Source organism: Pogona vitticeps, chromosome 2 (genome assembly GCF_051106095.1).
Source record: "Pogona vitticeps strain Pit_001003342236 chromosome 2, PviZW2.1, whole genome shotgun sequence".
NCBI lineage: Eukaryota > Metazoa > Chordata > Lepidosauria > Squamata > Agamidae > Pogona > Pogona vitticeps.
In genome coordinates, this window is record NC_135784.1 from 210867740 (window position 1) to 210888819 (window position 21080).

The 21080-nt window shown below is 41.0% G+C and overlaps 1 protein-coding gene across 3 annotated transcripts in view; it reads right to left on the reverse strand.

Annotated features, from left to right (window-relative positions):
* The window catches only part of SVEP1 (sushi, von Willebrand factor type A, EGF and pentraxin domain containing 1), a 160449-nt gene that overhangs the window by 31807 nt on the left and 107562 nt on the right, over nucleotides 1-21080 (reverse strand). For all 3 annotated transcript variants that reach the window (XR_013541414.1, XM_020791136.3, XM_072992019.2), the window contains exons 31-40: nucleotides 20182-20355; nucleotides 18722-18841; nucleotides 17265-17441; nucleotides 15444-15528; nucleotides 12812-13003; nucleotides 10786-10953; nucleotides 8820-9492; nucleotides 5415-8209; nucleotides 4601-4826; nucleotides 308-463 (exon numbers count right to left, since the gene is read on the reverse strand). Coding sequence is in view for 2 of the 3 variants with exons in the window: in XM_020791136.3 (XP_020646795.3) it covers nucleotides 308-463; nucleotides 4601-4826; nucleotides 5415-8209; nucleotides 8820-9492; nucleotides 10786-10953; nucleotides 12812-13003; nucleotides 15444-15528; nucleotides 17265-17441; nucleotides 18722-18841; nucleotides 20182-20355 (4766 nt within the window). In the remaining variant the exon portion in view is untranslated. The remainder of the gene's footprint in view (nucleotides 1-307; nucleotides 464-4600; nucleotides 4827-5414; nucleotides 8210-8819; nucleotides 9493-10785; nucleotides 10954-12811; nucleotides 13004-15443; nucleotides 15529-17264; nucleotides 17442-18721; nucleotides 18842-20181; nucleotides 20356-21080) is intronic.

Consider the following 21080-nt stretch of genomic DNA (forward strand, 5'->3'; position numbering starts at 1 on the left):
TCTCAAACTGTTATTTGTACTCAGGTATGTAGGTACAAATTACCAGTCTAGTACACCAACTTTAAATGGAACACAAATGTATTGTTTGTTAGTTAGATCTTTAAAAGCAGAAAAATCCAGTTGCTAATAAGGTATTTACAATGGATGGAGCATATTTATTTTATCCTTCATCCAAGTGGAAAGACTGCTTGAAAAATTCATCCTAAGAAAGACCCATTTATGCATCGGATATGACTTAACCTTATCCTGATCTAAGCTGCTTTGCTACATATTAGGCAGCAGAGTAGAAAACAGTTCATCAACTTACTTCCAACTCATAACCAGAAGCACATTTGTAAAATACTGTCTCTCTGTAACTGTATCCATTGCCAACCACACTTCCATGTTCTGGAGCATCTGGCTTTCCACAGGACACAGGTATGCATATATCACTTGAAAATAGTGGCATCCAGCTACCATCACTCTAAAGAGAGGACAAAGTGTATTCAGGCCATGGTAAGCAATCGAAAAACAATGAAAATATTCACACATATCCTACAAAATATAACAAGCATTAAGGACCACAGAAGGGACAGAGTGGTGTAGTATAATGTTGGACTAGGGAGAGGGGAACAGGTAAAGCCACTCCTTAAATGCCTTGCATACCTTTAAAAACTATTAAGGTTGTCTAAGTTGAATGAAACTTGACAGCACCTAACATCAAGGATCACAGAGCTCTTAAGATATATGTAAGGACCATATTTCAGGATAGGTTTTTATTTCCTTTTTAAAAACAGCACTCATTGAACACTATTTTAAAAATATTGTTCAGTTTCAAAACCAGTTTGCCAGTTTGCTTTGTTTGTTTAGTCGTTTAGTCGTGTCCGACTCTTCGTGACCCCATGGACCAGAGCACGCCAGGCCCTCCTGTCTTCTACTGCCTCCCGGAGTTGTGCCAAATTCATGTTGGTTGCTTCGCAGACACTGTCCAGCCATCTCATCCTTGGTCGTCCCCTTCTCCTCTGGCCATCACACTTTCCCAACATCAGGGTCTTTTCCAGGGAGTCTTTTCTTCTCATTAGATGGCCAAAGTACTGGAGCCTCAGCTTCAGGATCTGTCCTTCCAGTGAGCACTCAGGGCTGATTTCCTTTAGAACTGATAGGTTTGTTCTCCTTGCAGTCCAGGGGATTCTCAAGAGCCTCCTCCAGCACCACAATTCAAAGGCATCAATTCTTCGGCGGTCTGCTTTCTTTATGGTCCAGCTCTCACTTCCATACGTCACGACAGGAAAAACCATAGCTTTGACTATTCGGACTTTTGTTGGCAAGGTGATGTCTCTGCTTTTCAAGATGCTGTCCAGATTTGTCATCGCTTTCCTCCCAAGAAGAAGGCACCTTTTAATTTCAGGGCTGCTGTCTCCATCTGCAGTGATCATGGAGCCCAGGAAGATAAAATTTGACACTGCCTCCATATCTTCCCCTTCTATTTCCCAGGAGGTGATGGGACCAGTGGCCATGATCTTAGTTTTTTTGATGTTGAGTTTCAGACCATTTTTTGCACTCTCCTCTTTCACTCTCATTACAAGGTTCTTTAATTCCTCCTCACTTTCTGCCATCAGAGTGGTATCATCTGCATATCGGAGGTTGTTGATATTTCTTCCGGCAATCTTAATTCCGGCTTGGGTTTCTTCCAGTCCAGCCTTCTGCATGATGTATTCTGCATATAAGTTAAATAAGCTGGGGGACAATATACAGCCTTGCCGTACTCCTTTCCCAATTTTGAACCACTCAGTTGTTCCATGACCAGTTCTAACTGTTGCTTCCTGTCCCACATATAGGTTTCTCAGGAGACAGATAAAGTGGTCAGGCACTCCCATTTCTTTAAGAACTTGCCATAGTTTGCTGTGGTCCACACAGTCAAAGGCTTTCGCATAATCAATGAAGCAGAAGTAGATATTTTTCTGGAACTCTCTGGCTTTCTCCATAATCCAGCGCAAGTTAGCAATTTGGTCTCGAGTTCCTCTGCCTCTTCGGAATCCAGCTTGTACTTCTGGGAGTTCTCGGTCCACATACTGCTGAAGCCTACCTTGTAGGATTTTGAGCATAACCTTGCTAGCGTGTGAAATGAGTGCAATTGTACGGTAGTTGGAGCATTCTTTGGCACTGCCTTTCTTTGGGATTGGGATGTAGACTGATCTTTTCCAATCCTCTGGCCACTGTTGAGTTTTCCAAACTTGCTGGCATATTGAATGTAGCACCTTAACAGCATCATCTTTCAAGATTTTAAATAGTTCAACTGGAATGCCATCACCTCCACTGGCCTTGTTGTTAGCCAGGCTTTCTAAGGCCCACTTGACTTCGCTCTCCAGGATGTCTGGCTCAAGGTCAGCAACTACATTGTCTGGGTTGTCCGGGATATCCAAATCTTTCTGATATAATTCCTCTGTGTATTCTTGCCACCTCTTCTTGACGTCTTCTGCTTCTGTTAGGTCCCTCCCATTTTTGTCTTTTATCATGTTCATCTTTGCGCAAAATGTTCCTCTAATATGTCCAATTTTCCTGAACAGATCTCTGGTCTTTCCTTTTCTGTTATCTTCCTCTATTTCTTTGCATTGTTCATTTAAGAAGGCCCTCTTGTCTCTCCTTGCTATTCTTTGGAAGTCTGAGTTCAAGTTTCTGTAACTTTCCCTATCTCCCTTGCATTTTGCTTCCCTTCTCCTCTCTGCTATTTCTAAGGCCTCGTTGGACAGCCACTTTGCTTTCTTGCATTTCCTTTTCTTTGGGATGGTTTTCGTTGCTGCCTCCTGGACAATGTTATGAGCCTCTATCCAAAGTTCTTCAGGCACTCTGTCCACCAAATCTAGTTCCTTAAATCTGTTCTTTACTTCCACTGTGTATTCATAAGGGATTTGGTTTAGATTATACCTGAGTGGCCCAGTGGTTTTTCCTAATCTCTTCAGTCTAAGCTTGAATTTTGCTATGAGAAGCTGATGATCAGAACCGCAGTCAGCTCCAGGTCTTGTTTTTGCTGACTGCATTATGACTGCCAGTTTGCAATATGGTGCAATGTAATACACCATAGTTTCAAACAGAAAAGGTGGAGTCAATACAAGGGTTTCTTTGCTATCAATTGCTTCTTTTTTCTTTAAATTGCGGGGGTGCCTTTTTGTCTGCAAACATATAATGTGTGCAGAGTTGCACCTTTTATGAAAGCAACAGCTTCACAGTGCACACAAATACCTTCACAGAGTTCAAGAAAGACAGCACCTTCAAGCTCTAAATTTGTGTGAAGCTAAATCTGTGTGAGGCTACATGCCTGCAGTGCTTTGCTGAATCACAGTCTATATTACTGGCATAGGAAAATTACCTATTATAGCAAAATACCTATTTGTGAGCAGAAAGGTGTTAATTCACACAGCTTTATTTGAATGGTATTCTTGCATAAAGAAACATGAGCAGACGTTAGGAGCAAATTTTCTTCTCAAATACTAAATTGCATTTTTATTTAAAATATTTAAAATTTTGAAAACAAGAGCTGCCTGGGTATTGAATGCCCAATTAATGAATTTCAGTTATCATAGTCATGGATTTCACAAACATTTTGCACAGTCATTACAATTGCTAAAATGCATACATAATGCAACATATATTTCTATCACTATAAGCAGGGTCATGCCACTCTGAAAATGTAATCTCATCACATTCCATAGCAAAAAGAATGAGCATATATTTTGTGGGTAATGTGGTATTTGACAAATTTTCTCCACTGCCCCTATGGATAGATGTGGCTGCAGATATACACATATAAGCACTGAATATTTCCAACAAAATCAATGGCAGTGATGAAACTCAAGTGTGAAATTGTGTTGGGGTATACAACAGCTAGTCTTTCTGTTAATAAGAGTTAACTGGCTTTAACAGCACTATCCGGCAGTGCAACCCAACTCAAAGATACGCTGGCTGCCTTTAGGTTTGGAATGGGTATCACCCTCTTGAGCTGGCAAAATTCTCTTGTATCAGTTGATCTGAGCTGGGATAACTAGCTCTGCAGGTGCAATTGCTGTGTTGGCAAAGATCAGTCAAGAGTAGAGCCAAAAATTTTGGAGAGAGGGAGGAGGAGGAGAGGAGTTGCACCACAGCCAGATCTCAGTTAATTCAGACTTCCAGTTGTTGTGCTAGCACCAAGTTAAACCAAGGCCAGGTAGTCCTAACTAATTCCCAACTTCTATGGATTAAGAAAGGATTGGATTGAGTACACTTTGTACTTAACTTTGGCTTACTCTGTGTCCATAATCCCTATGATTCTGCTATTTAAGATGTTTGGGTGCAATCCTGACTAAATGCTAGGTAAGCTAAGAGCTGAGGGGTTAGGTATGCTGGCACAAGGGCTGCTGGCCCATGAGTCGTGGGTCCACTCCACACCCGCTTCTGCCTGTAGATCTTCAAGTTTGGACTGCACTTCCTGACAGGAGGATTGCTTTGAATGCACCTAGGTTTTAATGGGGCAAGAGAAAAGTACTCTGTACAGCCAGAGCAAAATTTGACCTTCCACAATGCGTTCAGCCAGCACAAGGATTTTAATATAAGGCCTGGACCTTTCAGGAGAAAGATAAATCATTACCTGGCAAGTGGCACTGCTTTCCCCAGTCAAAAGATATCCTTCTGGGCACGACAGTATAATGCTTTCGTTCACAGTGAAGTCTGTCCCAGAAATAATTACTTTGGTTATGTTTGTTGGCAGGGGGCATTTTTTGGGACAACAGGAAATACTACCAGAAGACCAATGCCCATCTTCCTGACACGTGCATGTGTCCATTTCTGTCTCCATCACATAACCCTCCAGACATCTGTAACATATGAGGCGCATCTCTATTACCGGTAAAAGGTACATTTTAGAGACAGAAAACCAGAGGCTCCTGTATTCTTTTTAAAAACAAGTTGTTGAATACTGTACACTCCTTACATATGACTTAGTTAAAACAGAAAATCCCTTGAGTGTGATTCAGAAACAGGTTTACAATTTTAAGTATGGGGGGAGGACTTCCCAAGAGATCTAAATTATATTCTAACATCGTTTGCCAACAGTTATATTGGTGTAAAATTTTACCATATTCTCAATTGTACAAGAATGAATTTCTGCTAAATAAAATGGCAGAGCGCATTCCTATTGAAATCACAGGTGGCAATATTATTGTGAATCATCTCAAATCTTCTTTATGTCTTCCATCTTCCTGCAGAGAGGTTCTATGGGGGGGCACTGAAGAACAAAATTCTGCAGCCTTAACCAGTACACATCACTCTGCCACCACATGCTGATTCTAATACACATGTAGCCAGAGAGGGGCAAAACACAGGTATTTGAGAAGCTCCTATTAAGTATCTGTATATAATGTTAGACAGTCACCCTTAGACAAATTTCTATAAATGTTTCTTACCTGTACTGGATTCTACTCCCATAGGCTTGTGAATCTCCAAGGGCAACTGCATGAGGTACAGAAGGTGGTGGCCCACAAGTCAGTATTGCACAATGTGGATACGGCTCACTCCAGATTCCTTTTTCTGTACATGTTAATTCTGGACTTCCTTGCATCACATAGCCCAATTCACAGTTATAGATTATGGTATTCTGATCGACAGAACTGCTCCCATTGATAAAAGCATTGGGGATTGTTGGTGGAGGGCCGCATGAGATCAGTCCACAGTGCGGAAAGCCGGAGCTCCATCTGTTGGCAGCTTCACAGGTGATTTCTGGAGGCCCCAACAGTTTAAAGCCTCCGAGGCATTCAAACGAGACTCTTTGACCACAGCCAAAATTTCTACCTTTAACTACTCCATTCTGAATGGCTGGGACAGGGCATTCACAAAGCAGGCAAGAGGGTGGTTTCCCACTCCATAAAGCGTTAGACATACATTGCCTGACTGGATTTCCTTGTAACTCATAACCAGGAAAGCAAATATATTCTATATATGCCCCATAAGTGAAGATCGAACCATTCAGGAACCCATGAGTAATGTCCTCAGGAGGCCCACAATTGACAGGCTTGCAGGATGGTGTCTCTTTAGCCCAGGTACCATTAGCCTGACAGATATTTGAAGGTGAACCATGCAACACATACCCTTCATCACAGCGATACTCAATTCCTTTCCCAAACGCAAAGTTTGACCCACTAATTTGCCCATGAGAAAGTTTTGGTGGTACAGGACACTGGATGGCTCTACACACTGGAGTGTTCCCGCTCCAGCTTCCATCTGCAAGGCAGACTCTCTTCTGGATCCCTTCCAACAGAAAACCTTCTCTGCAGCTGTACTCAATATATTTTTGAAATGTATATTCCTCTCCAGTTACTCTGCCGTTCTCTAAACCGGGAACTCGGCCACAGGAGATGGGAATGCATATAGGTTCGTTTCCATCCCATTTTTGATCAGCCTGGCATGTCCTTTTTTCAGGCCCATTTAACTGAAAGCCAGGATCGCAGTCATACTGGATGACACTCCCATATGTGAAAGTCTCTCCTTTTACTGTGCCGTTCATTGGTTTCCTAGGCACTGCACATGATACCCTCTCACAGGTTGGTGCTACATCGCTCCATTCTTTGCTGAATGTGCACAGCCTTGTACTCGAGCCAATCAGCTTATATCCAGGCTTGCAGGTATACATCACTGTGCTACCAAGACCGTTCTCTGTAAAATGTACAAAGCCATTTTCTGGAGGCAATAGTGATTCACACTGAATGGAAATGCAGATGGGAGCACTATCATTCCACGTTCCATCCTCTTGGCAAGTTAGTGTAGAGTTTCCAAAGAGTTCGTAGCCAGGGTAGCAACTATACAATACTGTAGTCCCATATAAATATACTGACAATGGTAAAGTATTAATAGCCCTTGAAGTACTCTGTGCATCTTTCTGGTTATCTAGCATTAGAGAGAAAAAGGGTGGGCTGGCAGTAGGGAAGCCCTCTGCTAGTATTCCTTCTTGGCCATACAGTTTTTCTTCATTGCTAATTGTTACATATCCTCCAAAGTCTATATGGGGAGGGAGGCCACAGTCTGTTGGCAAGCATACTGGACTAACACCAGACCATCCCAGATCCTCGCAGGTCTGCATAGCAAGCCCAGAGAGCTGGTATCCTGGAATGCAGCTGTATATCACCATGGCACCATAGCTGTAATCTGCACCTTCTACAAAGCCATTCTCAATAGGCTGTGGAGGATCACAGCTGATAGCTCTACAAGAGGGAGCCTCTGCATCCCACTCTCTTGTCTCTAGGCAATTCAGGACACTCTGGCCTTCTAGCTGGAATCCTCGGTCACATGAGTAGGTAACTGTCTGCCTGTAATGCAGATCAACATATGAATATCGGCCATTCTGAATCTCCTTGGGCTTGGAGCATTCAATAGGCTTGCAAGTGGGCTTTCCTCCAAGCCAGAGGCCATCTTCTCCACAAAGAATGGTCGTGTTTCCCACTAGTTCAAAGCCTGGTTTACAATTATATAGTGCAGTGCTAAGATAAGTAAGGCCTTGCACATCTGCAATTCCATTTTGAATTTCTTCTGGCTGTGGACACTCCACTGGAATGCATTCCGGCATTGGGAAGCTCCATGTACCATCTGCTTGGCAGCTGATGCTTGAAATTCCCTTCAGCAAAAAACCATCCATGCACGTGTAGTTTACTATGCTACCAAAATGAAGAGAAGTTACTAAAGGATCCCCAAAAGGAATGTAAGGAGGCCTAGGGCATAGCACCATGCGGCACACCGGAAAAGAATCATTCCACTGTCGAGACGGCAAACATTTCAGTACAGATGCACCAAACAAAATGAAGCCTTCTTTACATGAAAACTGCACCACACCAACTTGATCAGTCATCTCCTTCAGGACAAGCTGATTCTCAATTAGGGGTGGTTCTGGACACTCTGTCTGAACACATTTGGGGTTCTGCTTTTTGTTCCAAGTCCCCGTCTTCTGACAAGTCCACGATGCGTCTCCTATCAGCTCATAGCCTTCATCACATACAAAAAAGACCTTAGCTCCTACTTCAAAACTTTTGCCCTTGGTGTGCCCATGCTGAAAAGGAGGTGGTTCTCTGCAACTGAGGAGCACGCAGGAAGGAGGAGCTTCCGTATGCCATTGACGATTGGCTTGGCAAAATAATGTTGGGCTTCCAATCAACTTGTAACCAACACTGCATTGATACCTCACTTCACTTCCAAAGAAACGTCCTGTTATGTTCTGTAAAATGGATCACAGCAAATGTTATGTTCTTAAGAAAATCAAAATCCTAGCACTTTTGTGATTTTAAAAAAAGTTAAGGATTTGGCTTCAAAAAATTGCTAATATAACAAACACTTCAAACATTTAAAGAACCTACATAATCCAATTTATCTCTATGTAGCTTCTATATGCTGGCTCAGAGGTCAGGCTAGGTGAACAAAAATATAAAATTAAAATATTTAAAAACAACATTACAGAGAACATGCACATTTACAATGTGTGCTCATGTTTAAGAGAGAATGAATGAAAAGAAAAACTATTAGATACTGTACATCTTTTGCTATCCCATCAAATTTGGCCACCATCTGTTAAAAAACAGCATGAGAAAACATAGGCAATAATGTTTTCTGTGTTTGTGGGTGTTCTTCTTAAAAGAGCTGCATTTACTGGATGGACTTATGTATCTAGTTCTGAGGAACCTGATTCTAATACTAAGGCATTGCAATAATGCTATCAAATATTCCACTTTTCATTATTTTTCAGCTTCATTTGGCTATACTTAAACATGCTGAATCTCCAGAGGCAAAAATATTATCAACATCATGTATGTTCAAGGCCTTGGCAGTACCTCTATTACTCCATTTGCAAGTTTTGGTGGCTCACCACAGGACACTGGATGACAGGTAGGCATAGTACCACTCCAAGTTCCTGTTGCTTCACATGTTCTTTTCTTCTCTCCTTTAATATAGTATCCCCTCGTGCAACTGTAAGCCACAATTGCCCCAAAACTGTAATTTGTGCCAGTTGCATAGCCATTTTTGATGCCTGCTGGCTCTCCACAGCGAACAGGGATGCACTGGATCGTCAACGGAGAAGGGTTCCACTGGCCTCCGCGAACACATTCAATTTTAGCTGAGGTGTTTAACACAAAACCTTCCATGCACTTGAAGCTCACAATGGACCCAGCTGGAAATCTGGCCTTGTTGGAGGATTCCAGAATGCTGTATGATGCAGACAGGGGTCTCTCACAGAAATCAGCTATACACTCTGGGACATCTTTGGCAGCAGGGGGAACCCATTTCCCCTGGGCATTACAAAGTAACTGGGAATTGCCAGCTAAGCTGTACCCATCAGAGCAGTAATAGATAGCTACATCACCAAATAGCCGGTGGCCACTCTCTGGAGAAGCATGTTCCACAGGAGGTGGTTCATCACAGGAAACAGCCACACACTGCTGGTAACTCATGTTCCATTTTCCATTTGCCAAACATTCCACAGCTTCTGGACCAATTAATGTGTACCTATGGAATGGAAAAGAAAACAGCATCACACGCACAAGGGAATGAGCACACAGACTTCTACTGTCTTTATAAAAATGCTGAGCATTTTTAACTCATAAGCTATTTTGGAATTTTTTAATTTTCAAAGGTAGGGTATAAATTAGGGGCGGACAAAATGCAGCCTCCAGACCATATACAACACCCTTCCTCAAGGACTTCAAAAGCTCTCGTGGGGAGCATGCCCCTGAATCCCCCCCTCAATAGAATTTTACTTTCTTCCTAATCAAAAAGCTTCATCACATGTTCTAGAGAGTGGGGCCATTTTCCTTGTTTACCCCCCCCCCCAAGCTGTTTTAGATACCTGAAGTAGTTAAAATCAGAAATAACTTCCAGTCAGTTCTAGATTCTAAAAATGCCTCTCGGATATCCTGTTGATTAGAAGGGCCAAAACATGGGGGGGGGAATCTCCCACCCACTACAGGGCACCATGGAATGTTTGGGGGGGTTCTAAGGCGTTAACAATCAGGCAGTTTTCTGATGGGTATGCATAACCCTCAGACATGCAAAATTTATCTACCTCTAGTATGAGAAGTTAAAATAATTCTGAAAGACACCCTTGATGTAAATTAAGAACTTTATGAGCTACAGATTTCACTAGGGTTGTTTAGTAACTTTAAATAATTTGGATCTAAGAATGTTTAATTTTATTTATTTATTTATATTGTACTGTATTCACAGATCATGCACACCACTGACATGGAATATTTTGGCATGCGTAGAATAATTATTTCCAGATAAAACTCCTTGAATGCAATTCTTAGGGAGCGGAGGAAATCAATGACACATGAATGATATTTCCCCCGATCTATTTAGGATTATTTATCTGCATCACTTGTAATGAACGACCAATGATTTATTTAAAAAAAATAGTAGATCAAGATTTTTCTTTCTATTCATGAATGGAAAGTCTCCTTCCATCTGTGGAACAAATTAAGATCCAATGGAGACTCTCTGCTGGCAATAAAGAATAGAGAAAATATTCACTAATTCCATTTCCTACTACTGCTTCGGGTGATATTACCCCCAAACTTATGGAACAGGTTTTTAGAGGATTGCTTGGGAAAGAAGTTGGCAAAAATTGCCTCCCTTTTTTCTTCCAGTGGAAGGATCTTGTAAATTCTGCTTATGGCAAACCTAACTTAATGTTGCTAGTTTTGGGTTTACTGTGAGTTTACAAAACGTTTTGGAATTATCATTCGTAGAATGCAACAACATGTACTATTTATTCCAATCTAGTAGAGCTCATTTACATACCCTTCCTTACACGTATAAGTGACGATGTTTCCAAAAGTAAAGTTGTTCCCACTAACAGTGGCATCTTTAATGACAGGAGGAAGCTCACAAGAAACAATTTCACAGTGTGGTGATAAGCTGCTCCAGCTAGCTGTTTCTTCACACACAAGTACTGAGGATCCTTGCAGACTAAAGAGCAAGCATACATATAGTGATGTGAGACAATGATAAGGGAAGCAGGCAGAAAATACTCGTCTTCCCAATGAGAATGATTAACTTTTACTGGAAAAAAGATTAAAAGTGCATGTTTAAAGTGGGAGATGTACTGTATAGGTTTTGAAGGATTATAGCTTGTCACATACAAAGTCTTCAAATATGGGGCACTTGGTTTTTATATTATTCAACACACACACACATCACAAAAAAGATCAGACACATAGAAACATTTTCTTCATTTAGTAGGGAACTCTTGCAAGTCTTGTGTCATGGTTATAAAAGTGGGTAAAACTCTTGCAAGAAGATACTGGCCAAATGACATGGCAAGCTTCCTATAAAAATACCAGTGTGCTGATATATGCTGGCTGATCACCTCTACCTGCAGATGAAATGGTTAAACACAGCACAGACCTTACATTGATGGGTTGTGTATTGTGACATTTGAACTAAGCAAGGAATGGCAATCTGGCTGGCATTTCCCATGGCAAGCCCCACTCCCACAAAACATGCAACATGGATTGTTTCTTTCACTTGTCAAGCAAGAAACCACAGCTTCCAAATAGCGCATGACAAGAAATGATATTACCTTTAATTAGTTATTTTTGACAGATAACAGCATAACTAATAAAGTTGTTGCTCTTCTTTATAACACAACAAACAGTTACTTGTTACTTTTAGGGACTCAACATATTCTGAGTGACATTTTGAGCCCCCTCCTTAAATTCTAAGCCATTTCCTCCTGTTTTAGGTACCCGCCCCCAAATACCAGAAAATTAATGTATTGCATGATGCAACAAGCAACTAACAATTCCACAGTGTTCATAGAAACTATATTGCTAGGTGAGAAAGATTTTGGAACTAGTTACATACCAAGTTCCTTTGAAGAAATAACTTCCCAACTACGAATGAAACTGAGCCTCGGGCGGGAGTATGTTCTCTCCCACCAGCTGCAGAAGTAGTCATCCAGCACACACTAATATACTGTTTGCTCTTGATAAAACTAGGTTACCATGAAACCCTGGGTTATCTTGATATGTGAACTCTACTATAATCTTGCTGTGTGCTGGTTTTTCAGTGCTTAACAAGCCCAAATGTATTTCCTCCAGGACTGAAGCCCTGGGAGAGGGACTGCATATTTTAACATATTTAAAAGCAAAATGAACTTTACAACACCAGATGTTTGTTGCAGTAGAGGGCACACACATCTTTCATACTTTGTAACACTGGGCACTCTGAATTGGGACGATTCAGGAGAAAGTGCTCAGCCTCAAAAATGTGGGAAAATAACACATATGGAATACGTCATACTGCAAGTGGTTTCATAAGCCCTTGATTCTGCTACCACACTTAAAATGTGCATTCTATTCCCCTCACATTGCTGTAATATAGAAAGCTGCTTTCAATTATTACATGTGATGAAAAAAAAATCTTCATTCTAATGTTACAGAACTCTTTGGAGTAAGAAAAGTAAGATTAATTAAGAGGCAATTAAGACTTTGTTGAGCTTCTAGATATAAATAGAAATCTTTGATCTGAAGTCAGTTTGAAGAATTGCCTAGCAAAGCTTTTAAAACTTAATTTAATACTTAAAAATTATGAATTAAATGTTAGTAAAATGACTAATTCTGTCATCACCTTCCCACCAGCATTAACATTTTACATGAACTACAGAAAACGTCTTAACATTTTCTTTGAATAGATTAATCCACACATATTTCATTTTGCTAAACTGTATCTCTCAGTTAACAGACACAAGAATGAGTCACTCCCCTGCATTTGCAACTTTAACAGAAATGCACTGTGCACAAATACATCTTGCTTTCTTGTTTACCTGTAACCTGTGTCACAGATGTATGATACATTAGAGAGGTATGTAACACCACTCATTATATATTTTCCATTGCTTATTTCCTTTGGAAGTGGGCATTTCACTAATTCACATACTGGAGAAGAATAATTCCATTTGCCATTTGAAAGACACACTGCTGCTTCTTCGCCCTTCAGAACGTATCCTTTATCACACCTGTGTTTTGAGAGAAAGATAAATCTGCATATATACATTTATTTATTTATTTGAAATATTTTGCCACGTTTTTCTCCTAAAAAAGGACCCAAGGTGACTTATATAATTAAAAACGCAGTATTAAAAACTAAAACCAGTAAATTATTCAATTATTTTTAAATAACTCAATAAAAATTATATTTTAAATGTTTTAGTAAAAACATTACCAAAACAAATTTAAAAGCATTAAAAATACAAGCCATCTCTTTTTTAAACCTCTCCTAGACAACCAATCACTAAGGAAAAGCCTGCCTGAAGAGATAGGTCTTCACCTGCTTACAGAAGGACAGCAAAGACGGTGCTAGCCTAGCTTCCAGTGGGAGGGAGTTCCAGAGTCTGGGAGCAGCGACGGAGAAGGCCCTTTTCTGTGTCACCAAGAAGTGCACCTGTGAAGGTGGGGAGTCCAAGAGAAAGGCCTCCTCTGATGATCTGAACACCCAGGCAAGCTCATAAAGGGAGATAAGGTCTTTGAGATAGCTTGGGCCCAAGCAGTTTAGGGACCTACAGGTCACAATCAGCACTTTGAATTGTGCCTGGAAGTGAATTGGCAGCCTGTGGAATTGATGTAACAGGAGGTTACGTGACCCTTGTAACCTTGCATGTGGGTCTTTCCTAGCACCTGTGTTAATTAAATCTAAGTATGGAATGAGGGGACCACTATTTACATTGTAGATATTTACGTAAAACTTCCTGCACTGTAGTTCTGACTATGTCAGGTTACCCTTGACAATTTTGTCTGATTGTGTCCGACTCTAGGGGGCAGTGTTCATCCCCATTTCCTAGCCAAAGAGCCAGCATTTGTCTGTAGACAGTTTCCGTGGTCACGTGGCCAGTGTGACTGGACAAGGAACGCCGTTACCTTCCCACCATGGTGGTACCTATTTATCTACTTGCATTTTTACATGCTTTCGAACTACTAGGTTGGCAGGAGCTGGGACTATGTAAGACACAATAGCTAATCGCTTGTTGCTGAAGAATGGTGGCTGGAACACTTGGTTCTGTGTGTGATTTCTTCCCATTCACTTGGCCAAGAGAAGCCAGTAAATTCTTAGACAAGAGGAAACCCCCTGTTGTCATCAACAGGGCAATCTCAAACTTGCGCAACTGCAACCTAGAGATTGCCATGACAAATGCAGAAGGCTCTGGTGGCAAAGCACTTAAGCTCTACATTTGCCAACATGACCCACAGGCACCAGCCATGTGCTAAAGTGAAGATTACTATGCACTTGCACTTCCTCAGATTTCTGAGCAATTGCAAAGTAATTCATGGCTCACCATGTGGTTAAGGATACAGTCTACAATATACCTCTCCACAAGCAAAGTAATACTAGTTACTATTAGTTGTCTGATTGCAAATCCAGTAAGAAATCTAGATTGTGTAGCTGTTACAGTTTGAAATTGGTACAGAAAACAAAACAAGATCTGAAGACAGGCTTTTTAACCAAAATCATAACTGTGTAATTGGTATTATACTATTAACTGCATGTAGTGTACAGCAGCGGTCCCCAACCTTTTTGGGACCGCGGACCAGCTGAGCCTCCGAGGAAGCTGAGGCACCCCATCTGCGCTTGCGCAGGCGTGAGCGCATTCAGGTGCATGCATGTACTCTCTCGGGCGCATGCATGAAGTGGTGGGTGAGTGCGCTCCCGCCAGTGCCAGCCTGGGTGCTCCCCCACCCCTTTGCACATGCACAGGAACAACTGGCTGCCCGCGCACCCATCCACCCCTTTGCACGGGTGCTCGGGTGCATGCGTGAAGGGGTGAGGGAGTGCTCATGCTGGCGCTGGCATGTGTGCGTGTGCACAAATCAGCTGTGGGGAGTGGAGTGTGTGCGGTGCGGGGGCGGGAGCTCTGTCTCCATGGCCTGGTCCAGCTCAGGCCACAGACCGGCACTGGGCTGTAGACCAGGGGTACAGGATGAAAACTATGTTTGCCATTCTATCCGTTGCAATATTTTGTGAATATTGTGAATATTTTTGTATTGATAGATATTTATAAGAACACAGGAAACAATTAAATATTGATATTTCAGTGGTGCAAAAAGCTTTCAAAGTAACTAGTATGGAAAAACTAAGTATCTGATTCTGATCCATAGTTACTTTATTTCATGTATATGATACATTTATTACACAGTAGTTATTGTCTAGCTTGTGCAAATCCCCAGTTATTGTTGTTGTTATTTTTATCATCCCACCTCCCACTACAAATCTTCTCAAATCCTACTTCTTCCCAGGTCCCAAACTGCAGGACTCATGAAATGGACAACTATCTGCATAAAACCATATTTCTTCCACAAATTTCTATACCACACAGTTTCATTCATTTCTCCTACTTATACTAGATCATTTTTCATAATTCTCTACTGAAATAAAAAGTTCCAAGGGCACAGCAATCTTCCTACCTATAGATCACTTTGCTACCATATGTGAAATTGGATCCATCAATTGAACCATTTTCAGGAATAGGTGGATTACCGCAGGAAATAGCTTGAAAGAAAACATAAAATAAAATCACTAGAAAAATCAGAGAAATCTTAGTGCTTCATGGCAACAAAGACATAGGGATAGAATGAAAAGCCATGGATGATGGACAGGAATGCAAGAAATAAATCCACTCTCAGAGCACTTCTCATCCACACAGGTGTTACATTATCTACGACTATATACAGTGGTGCCTTGACTTATGAACTTAACCTATTCCGGAATTATGGTCATACCTCGAAATGGTCGTAAATCAAAGCACAATTTCCCATAGGAATGCACTGAAACTACATTAATCTGTTCCGGCCAGAAAAAAAAGTCACCAGAAACCTCCCCAAAACAACAACAATGCAAGCCCTATCAGAATGCATCGGGGGTCAGAAAAAAAAATCACACATACACACAAAAAACACAACACTGCAAGCCTGATTGTAACATGCTGGGGCCAAAAAAAAAAAAATCACCAAAAAACAAAAAAACAATGCAAGCCTCATCGGCACTCACGGGAACTGAAGAAAAAATCACCAAAAAAGAGAAAAGAAAAGAAACAAAACAAAACAAAAAGCAATGCAAGCCCCATCGGAACACGCTGGGGCTGAAAAAAAATTATATAAAACAACAACAACAACAACAAACCCACACCAAACAGAGCTAGCCCCATCAGAAAGTGCTGGGGCCGGAAAAAAATCACCAAAAAAAGCCCATCAGAATGCACCGGGGCTGAAAATAAATAAACAAACAACAACAACAACAACAACAAACCCCACACCAAACAGAGCAAGCCCCATCAGAATGTGCTGAGGCCAGAAAAAAAACATCAAAAACAAACAAGCAAACAAACAATGGAAGCCCCATCAGAACACTGGGGCTGGGAAAAAAATCACCAAAAAACACAAACAAATAAAAACAAAACAAAACAAAACAAAAAATCCCCCCCCCCAAAACTGAAAACCCCATCAGAACATGCTGGGGCCAAAAAAGAAACGAACCCAAAAACCAAAAACCAAAACAACAACAGCAACAACAACAAAAAAACAAAAAAACCCATCCACAATGCAAGCCCCATTGGAAGGCATTGGGGCTGAAAAAACAAACGCACTGAAACACACACACACAAAATCACAGCACAGAAACATAACCCCCTCCAGCCCAAACCCACCTTGCAAAACCCTGTATGTACTCACTCAGAAGCTGAAAGCAGCACCAGGCAGTCCCACGCCTCCTCCGACGCACACACACTAACCGTTGGGGTGAAAGAGCTACAAAGAAGCAGCCTCTTTGCCGACCAAAAGTTAGTACATTTGAATTCCCCGCCTTTTTTCCAGTTGTAACTCGAAGCTCTGGTCTCAAGTTGAAGCAAAATTTTGCGGCCAGAGCTGGTTGTAACTCAAAGTGGTCGTAAGTCGAGGCACCACTGTACCTTTTGTTTTCCCACTGTCTGATTGTACCATGAGTTCGAAAGGTGCCTTTGTTAGAGGGGCTCAATGTGCCATCAGCTTACAGGTGAAGTGTAGATGTGCCCTTAAATGAACAGTCCCCATTGCAGAGAGAATAAGAAAATTAGTGGATGTCAGTTACATCGTTAAAATATCAACCCAGCTTTGGCATCTATGGAAGAAGACTTACAAACTAGAATATCTGCAGACTAATTGCTTTCAGCCAACAAGACATTCCATTGCCATCATGTCTGTTGAAGCTGCTATGTGTCTATTGTATCACAGCGAGTAGGTAAAAAACAATACCTTCACAGTATGGTGTTAGGTGGCTCCATTCCCCAGATTCCAAGCAGACTACTTGAGTCACTCCTTTCAGTTGGTAGCCCTTGTCACATAAGAAGCTGATCTCACTACCAACACTGAAGCTGTCACCATGTGAATGGCCGTGTTCAGGAACACCTGGATGTTTGCATTTTACTGGTTCTTTGGAATCAGATACAAGGTAAAACAGAGCTTACTGACATCACGTGTGGCTCATGTGCTTAAAAATGAAAACAAATCATGCAACCTTTAAGCAGACAACTGAGGAAGAAATAAAGCCCAATCACAAGAGCATGGAAATGTATATATGAAGCACATTAAATAACATTTCCATCGACATTTTTCTTCACAGAGACTTAAGTTGGGGGCACCTTACATTCAGGTGTAAATAGTTATTACCTTAAATAGGCAAATAAAAAATTATTGGTAAGTGGCATCGTGTCAAATTGTTGCCGGGGAGGGGGAACACTCACTGGTGTCAATTTGGTTTCATACCAGTGGTCACACATGCAGGAAACCAAACTAAAATACAGTAATCTTTCTCACACTAAAACAAATAATAATCACTGCCAATGATCCAAGAAGGCACAGCCAGCCATGGGAAAGGGTTGGGCTGGTCTGTGATTACCTATATGTCATGTAAGGTAAAGATAAAGTTTCCCCTTGACATTTAGTCAGTCGTGTCCGACTCCAGGGGGCAGTGCTCATCCCCGTTTCCAAGCCATAGAGCCAGCATTTGTCCAAAGACAGTTTCCGTTGCCACATGGCCAGTGCGACTAATGTCATGTAGTCATCAGCAGTTAGGTCAAACCAGACCATCCCAAGAGGGGGACAAAATGTATAACAAATTTTAATGAAGTGGCCCCCTTTGTTACTGCCACCAATAATAACAGCACTCCGTCAAATTCTTCCTTGTTCTAACATACAGTAATAAAACAAAACAGTTTCCTATAATCCCTCAAAGTAACATACAGTGGGGTCTTGACTTCAGAACTTAATCCGTATTGGAAGGCAGTTCTCAAGTCAAAAAGTCTGTAAGTCAAGTCTCCATTGACCTACAGCGCATTGAAAACCGATTAATCCCGTAACAGGCCATTTTTGTTCCATTTTGGTTTTTTTCTGGTCTGTAAGTCAAATCTCAGTCTGCAAGTCAAACCTAAATTTTGCGGCCAGAGAAGACTGTAACTCAAAAAGTCTGTAAGTCAAGCCGTCTGTAAGTCAAGGGTCCACTGTATTGTGCTCTCTCTCATCTCCCCGGCAACAATTCAACAGTATGCTATGGTAGAGGGAAAACACACAGAGCAATGATCAAGGTAGCTTTGTCTATTTTCTGTAAAAGTGAGATGTCAGCCTGATTTTCTAGCCAACAACATTTATGTAACACCAGCTGGGCAAGATGCTTTTACTACCCAGCCACGGTGTCCTGTTTCCTGCCCCTTTACCTGTACATTTTTTCCCATCTCCTTTGTATGGGTAAATGCAGGTGCATACATAGGATCCGTCCGTGTTAAGGCAGGAGGCATGGGGATCACAATCTGAGCCAACGGCACATTCATCAACATCTGAAAAGAAAAAGAACAGTACTTGTTATTAATGGATTTTTGCACCAGAAAAAAAGAAACTGTATTATAAAATGTTGACATTATGTATTAACAATATGTTTCATGATTTCTTATTAAGACTCCAATACATTTCAGACAAAAAGGATACAACGTATTATGTGTTGCTTGTTATCTGTTTGCCGGAAATAGCCCCTGAGGAAGCTACAGTATTCCTAAGCAAATAACACCAATAAACTATCATCAGTATTTTGGATTATAAACTTTTTTTTTTATGTGTTTTGTGTTTGATTTCTGGGCATTTTTACTTGTTACCACTTTACTGCTGCTGTTTTAATCTGTATATGTGTGTGGTTTGGATATCCTGTGGTCTTTACTTCTCCCACCAACATACTTCTGAGTGATCTCCTCTAGGTGAAATGAAGCTGAAGTATAAGTTCAACTACATTTGCTCCTATTCGCACATCATATGCTTTCTTGTTCTCAGCTTTTCCCCCCGTTTCTGCTGCTTTCCTCTTCTACTTCTACCCTGTTTTAATGTTGATTGGTATTGCATGTCTATTATTTTCTGAAGTTGCATATACAATCATGGCACTAGATTAACAACAAGCATGGTGGTCCAATAATTATTACTGTATCTGGGAATCAATCTAATTCTGTTGCTTCATGTAACTGCAGTGGCTTTCATCCCACTTAGATCTGTTAAAATATTGTATTAAAATGCACAAGGCATAACTTTCCCTTCTTCCTTTGCCTTTTCTGTTGCTTTATAAGGACAGAACACAAACTTATCAGAAACTACCAAATCAGACAGATACTGAGGTATGACAGAAATGCAAAATATATTCTTGTTACCATAAGCAAGAAAAGTTATTTTACTGTTTCAGTCCAAGATGTAAGCTGAATCACATTCGGACTATAATCAAAATTCTCAGAGAGCTCCTGTGATTTGTACATTTTCTAAAGCAGCTCTCCATGTGAGTGTGTACAAAAAATTGCTTTGGGGATAAAACCAAAGTTAGGCCAAACTAGAGTGGACTCACTGAAATCAATTGGATGTATATTATTCATTATTAGCGTCTCATTCATTTCAGTGGTTCTCATTTAGTTGGAACTGACCTTGGATTTAGTAGTTTCACAGTCTGAGGACTTTGAAAAACAGTTTGTAGTATAGCCAAAAAAGATTCACTCTTTGAAGAAAAACAGCTTTTAAAATCCTACTGGCAAGTGCAAGTCTTTAGAACCAAAATATCTCATACCAAGATCATCTAGTCAGGCTTAATTCACTTATAGGTACTCAAGACAGATAGATGACCATCACACTATGACCATCATAAACTCACCAAGGCAAGATGGTGAAATAACATTCCAGCTTCCATTGTCCATACAAACCATCCTTGAGTCTCCCAACAAATAATAGCCACTGTTGCACTGATATGTAAGGGTGCTTCCAGCAAAGTAGTCTTCGGCTGAATGAAAGCCATTTTCTAAAGGTGGAGGCACTCCACAGCTAATCCCTATACTCATAAGAAAAAGAAGTTTCAGGTGACTTAAAGCATTTGTTTAGTTCCTTCTTGATAATGAGGCCATGAGCCCACATCCTAATCTCGTGAAGACTACTTCCACCTATTTTCATTTGTTGTATCAAGTGTTCAGAAGTCAAAAATGTTGATCTGAAGGCTGCAGTCTAGGGAAGTAAGTGTAATAGGTCTTAACTGCTGTGGTACTCTCTCTCTTCATCCAAAGGCATTTTGCACAAGAACTCATTCTCAGAACGTGTACACATCATGACTGTAACCCACCTAACACCATTTAAAGTATATGATAGTCTACAAAGCACTGTACACAGTACAAATAAACAACATACAGCTCATGGACAACATAAGACCTCCCCAGGCCAAATTTGTAACATAAAAATTTGAGACTTGTGTTCCTGAAAAGATCAAGGAAGCACCATTTGCTTTTGAGTCATAATGTGTGGACCCTGTATACTTTTTTAGGAGGAAGAAAGAGGTTCTGAAAGTGAAAATGGACTTCTGGTCAGTTCTCAAACAGATGGCATGGCCCATAGTCAGGTCTTTATGCGTTGAAATTGGATACAACATCCTTTGAAGTTGCCCACCTCTAATGTACAGTGATATTGACATATTAAATGCAGCAAGCAAGCAAGCAAGCTGAGGTAATCTGTACTGGTACAAAGGTGGAACCAACTGCAGGTTCTACCGGCAAAGGTGGGGGGCGC